This window comes from Austrofundulus limnaeus, unplaced genomic scaffold (assembly GCF_001266775.1).
Source record: "Austrofundulus limnaeus strain Quisiro unplaced genomic scaffold, Austrofundulus_limnaeus-1.0 Scaffold1291, whole genome shotgun sequence".
NCBI classification, from domain to species: Eukaryota; Metazoa; Chordata; class Actinopteri; order Cyprinodontiformes; family Rivulidae; genus Austrofundulus; species Austrofundulus limnaeus.
Genome location: NW_013953693.1, coordinates 38,745 through 44,256, shown reverse-complemented (window position 1 = coordinate 44,256; position 5,512 = coordinate 38,745). Strand labels below are relative to the sequence as shown.

The following is a 5,512-nucleotide window of genomic DNA, read 5'->3' as shown; positions in this document are numbered from 1 at the left end:
ACACACACACACACACACACACACACACACACACACACACACACACACACACACACACACACCCGGTTCATTTTGTGAGCAGTTATTGCTACTTCTTGGTTAAGACATGAATCGTGACAAAATAATGATAATAATAATAATAATTAAAAAGACTTTTATGAAAAGAGGGAAACAAGCAGACGTGCTTCGAGACGGGCCAGGCTCACAGTTAAACGGGTCAGTTTTTACAGTTTCTCATCACAGTGATTGGCAACTGCCGTGCCTTTGCTGACGCTCCAAAGAACCGGCAAAACGACAAACATCAGAGCTCAACGCGACCTCGACACAGAAAAACAAAACAAAAAAAAAAACAAAAACAGCCAGCTTCCATCGTTTACGCCCAGTCGAGCCGGTGCTACATGACCCAGTGTTTTCAGCTACCTCATCGAGTGACATCTTCAGGTGGTGGAGAGAGAGAGAGAGAGAGAGAGAGAGAGAGAGAGAGAGAGAGAGAGAGAGAGAGAGAGAGAGAGAGAGAGAGAGAGAGAGAGAAATCTGTAAGTGCACCTTGTGTGGCGGAGTGGGTGAAGATGGGCGCCTCTCCCCTCCCTGCTGGAGGAGGAGGCCAGGACTGCTACATGTCGTCTGAGAGGCTGACTGCAGAGGGGAAGGGGTTCAGACACAAACCTCACAAGGACACACACAACAGTATGGACCAAACTTAAAAAAAAAAAACAATAAAACCAGAGAAGTGGGATGATAATCTGTCCCTTCATTTTCAGTGTTGCCATGTCAAAACCAAACCAAACCATGAATGGGGAAATAAACAACCAGACTGACAAAACAAAACAAAACAAAAAAAAAAAAGAAAAAAGAAAAAAGGAAACAGTTTAAAACAGGCAGAGCGACACAACATGTGCATGTTCTCATATCCACAAAGAGTTCAAGATATATTATAGATTCATATATAGGTTCCGACCAAACAAACAGAACAGGAAAAAAACTGGGAAGAATCTCTTATGTACATGAATCAGCAGCATCAGTGGCATCGCATAGAGATTTTTCTAACAAAAACAACACACAGTCACATAGAGCTTTTTAGTGCATACAATATTATGTACAACACCAATATCCTTGGGTGGTAAGTGTAGCTTTAGTGGACTCACTGGTTCAGAACTAGATTGGGAGGCTTGGAGAAGAAGRGATGTTGTTACCTAAAGATTCCCGGTTAGTTTAGAAAATAGGTCTGTGATTGACCAATCAAAGCTTACGTTGCATGCCTGTTTCCTCCCCACCCACCCCCACATTTCCCCCTCAGTGTTTGTAGTTAAAGACAGGCCATGCTGCAGCAGTCACTCATGCTGATACAGATAACAGGAAGCACATTTTGGTTGCTTTTTTTTGTCTGTTTGTGTTTAGTTTTAGTTTTATATGAAATCATGCTTCTAGCCTAGCAGTATGTTTTTTTTATTTATTTTCTTGTCCCCAGAGTTTCTTAAAATAAAAAAAGGTAATAAAAACTACAAGTAGATCCACATTTCTTTCTTCTAGTGCGTGCTGATAGTCGACAAAGCCACTGTGATTATCATTGTGTGTTTGGGGGAGTTGGGGGTGGTGGTCTTCATTTCCATTTTGTCAACCTTTTATTTATTTMTTTTTCTGTGAGGTCTTTACTCCCGTCACCTGCTGCTGGTCATGTGTCCATGTAGGATGGTTTTGGTGAAGGGGTTGAATCCTGCGGCGAACTCTGTGGAAAGAGAAACACAGCCTGATGGAGGATTATTGTGCCAAACATTTTTTCATTTATAACCGGAGCCATGCCAGCCGGAACAAGTCAAAGCAGGTATGAGTATTTTGTGCAAATGATTTACTGTACTTTAAAAGAAGACATAAAATAAAACCAATTTCTTCTCTTTGTGAAATCTAACAGAATATTTGTTGTGCTGTGGCATTTTAAAAGAGTAGTTTGGATTGTTTGAGGTGGAGTTTTTTGAAAAGGCAATAAGGTGAAAATCTTACCTGTTGAACAATCTTAGTTTGGAAAAAAACGAGATTATTTATGAGCAGTTTGATGAGATAATGGCTAATTAGAGTGGAACCAAAACCAAAGTCCTCTGGTACTATTAAASCACGTGTGAAACTCAAGGCCTGTGTGTCAAATGTGGTCCTCCGGAATATTTTATGTGGCCCTCAAGAGCGCCAAAGATGTATTAATTGCAGAAATGACCATAACCTCCCATGAGGCATGTTGATTATTTAACCTCCAAATTACGACATCCCACCACAAGGTGGAAATGCACAGGGTTTTAAAGTAGCTGACAGTTGTAAAATCTACATTTAGCTGCACTTTTGCCGGCTACATTTGTTGCAGCCTAGTTGTACTGTGAAGTGGGAACTTCCCACTCAGAAGTCGTAAATTTAAACTGGAATGACCCTCCAGTGTCCGAAGGTGGGAGAGTTCAGAATTTGAGATGGCTGCTACATACCGCAACTCATCAGTGAGAAAAACGCTTTAACTTTCATTTTTWATAGTATTTCTGTATTATTAATTTCACAATTAATTACCGTACAGGTAGTATTTTTCAACGTTTATTAGAGGACATGTTAAAATGCCTTTTCTATGAATGAAATATCATGTTGAGGTTAGTCATTATTTGTTAGCTGTGTTCAGCAACAAGACAAGAAATGTGACGTGTCCCACTTAGTCCAAGTTAGACATGAAACGTCAAAATAATTTACAAATGGCCCTTTGATGGCCACCATAATGCTCATGTGGCCATCTGTGAAAAATAAGTTTGACACCAATGTCTTAAAGCATGAAATAATTTAGTATTACATAAAAAAGTAACTGTTAAAACTGGAAACCTTAATCATGCACAGAAAATCGATTAAGATCTCATTTGAAGGTTTATGTTCAGATCTAAAGACACCATTACACTCTGAGCCTGTCTGTGGCTCCAGAGACCTCAAACAAAATGGATACAATTTGTATAGTAAACCTGGTCACACCCTGGACATGATGTCATAGTAAACAAGGAAGTACCCTTAAAACAGGCCTACATTCTGTAAAACATCGTGCTTACACTGCTGGAGCAATGCACATGCTTACTAGAGACTTGTTGATTCTCAGTTTAAAGGAAATTCTTACAATTGATAAAATTAGTGTGCATCTGAAATTCAGTTGATCAACCACCAAATTTCTAATAATAGTAATCAAACCAGAAATATTAGCTAGGTTTTGCTGTGATTTATGTACAAAAAATGAATCATAACATTCATTGTGAATAATCACRTCATGCAAATTGCCCACAATTTAAAGTTTTATAAACTAGTATTCAATTGAATTATGACATTTTTTAGACTGGAGTTATTTAACAATGACCACAACACACTTTGGTTTCAGCACCGCTTCCAGAAATAAACTCTATTTTTTTCAAACTGAGGTTCTTCAAAGAGCTGTCCACAACAGGTAAGATATTATTAGCTCACAGTCTTTCCACAGAACCCCACTTCTAAAGATCTGAACTATCCTTTTAGCCAGAAATGGTTGGCAAAAGCAGTTTAACATGCAGCAGCAGAGCCCTTGAAAGCTCAGTRATCTTGGGAATGTCATGGACGTTATTTTAGAAAGGGCAGATCACGCACACACACACGCACACGCAGACACACACACACACGCACACGTTGTAAAGGCTCAAATCCTTTGGACAACGACCTTGGCAGTTTTGTCCTCGTGAGCTGTCTCTTTACAAGATGTGTCTTAGGTTTTGCTGACAGCACGGTGTGTCAGACGTTTTACAGCTTGTCCCCATGAGCATGAAGACAAGCAAGCGACCCAGTCCAGTTCATTATGGCGTTAAAGATCTCTTTGCAGCAACTGTTTGGAGTTATACTTGTGGTCAGTWATCTGAGGACATGAATTCACACTGAAACTGAAAAGACTGTTGTCACACCAACACAAATAACTTCAAGGCAAATAAAYAATTGTTCACTGATTAGTCACAAATATAACTCCATACTCTGATGTAAAAATGACAAAGCACTTGGTGAAAGCAGACAACTAATTGAAATRTGCAACTTGTCATTAAAATAAAACAAAAATGTTAATTTGAGAGTCATATGAGGAGCTCAAGCATCACATGGATTAATTATTTGTTAAACTTGATGACATTTGTCTGGAACTAATAGTTTTTTTTTAAATTACACATTTGAATTTCAAAATACTACATTAAATTAAGAMCTGTCTCTGTTAAATGTTTTTGTGCCAATATCAGGTTACAAATAATTAGTATAGAATTATGCTTTGATGCATTTAACCCAGAGAGACTGGATTAAATGTTTTGTTGCCCACAGGGTCAAGACGGGGCGCTGTGGGTCGGTCCCGTACCTGCGGGGACGCAGCACTCAGTCTGCCTCACTGCTTAACTCTCCGCAGACTGGCACATTTCACTATCTGAGCACCTTTCTTCACATCCACAGAATCCGGCTACAGTGTGGGGGAGAGGACACGGGGAGCGGGGGGATCGTTTACAGCAGAAGAATTGCAGAGATTGGGAAGAGGTGGTCGTGACAGGAGCGAGAGKTTGAAAGAATGTTAGTAAAGGAAGGGGAAATAAAGGAAAAGACAGGATAGAGGCAGAGCGAGATGACAAGGAAGTCAGCAGACAGAGAAAATAGTGCCACAGAGCAAGAGGAAAAGCAAAATGAGAAATGGGACAAACATTTTGGAGACACATAAATAAAGGAAGAGGAGAGAGGGGAAAAAATAAATTATATGTAAACAGTCAAGCACAGACAGAAGTGATGGAAGCTGGAAGACAGATAAAAACTGTATTTGTGGTTCAGATCAAATAAAAATATTAAAATATTGAAAAAAAAAACAGCTCATAAAAGCTGCTAATAAGCCATAAAACTGTTCATTTAAAAACCACCAGAGTAACATTTTGCTTTGACAGGAAGTCTGAAACCACCTGACCCTTTTAGTGACTGGAAACATTTGATTCAGAGCCGGTTTTAAAGACAAGGCTCATCAGTTTAAGCTTTAATAAAGCTTGTTCCGTCTCAGTTGATGGACCAAAATTGAATAAAAGGCAAGAAGACAGAGGAATCACTCATTTACAACCAGAGAATGAATTATAACAAATGCAGAAAACCACAATAATCTCATTCATTTATTAAAGAGACAGTCTGAATATTTTGGAAAAAGGGGTTGTATAAAGTAGCTGTCAGTATGTTACCTGCAGTAGATGGTAGTTAGAGTAATCTCAGAAAAATTAAAAAAAGAAAACTTGCACGGGGAGTTGAGCTAACCAATGGAGAGCMAATTCAAGAGCAAATTTCAGCCATTTATAACTTTGCTAACAGAGCAAACMTGTGTGAGTTCATTAAAGTTTTGAGATTGAGTTGTTTTGAATTAAAAACAAAAAATGCTCTTGAAATGTCTCTGCTCTGATCAGCTGCTAACCYGAGTCCTCCATGAACAAATCATTCTGACTGCTGTCCACATACGTTAAAACCCCACTTCAACAAAACC

At 39.0% G+C, this 5,512-nt stretch overlaps 1 protein-coding gene across 2 annotated transcripts in view; it reads right to left on the bottom strand.

Moving 5' to 3' along the window:
* Positions 1-137: 137 nt before the first annotated feature.
* LOC106534864 (ankyrin-1) overlaps positions 138-5,512 on the bottom strand; it is a 43,641-nt gene continuing 38,266 nt past the window's right edge. For both annotated transcript variants that reach the window (XM_014031635.1, XM_014031634.1), the window contains 2 exons: positions 4,367-4,465; positions 138-1,726 (listed from right to left, as the gene is read on the bottom strand). In XM_014031635.1, coding sequence (XP_013887089.1) covers positions 4,394-4,465 — 72 coding nt within the window. In that variant the 3' untranslated portion in view covers positions 138-1,726; positions 4,367-4,393. The remainder of the gene's footprint in view (positions 1,727-4,366; positions 4,466-5,512) is intronic.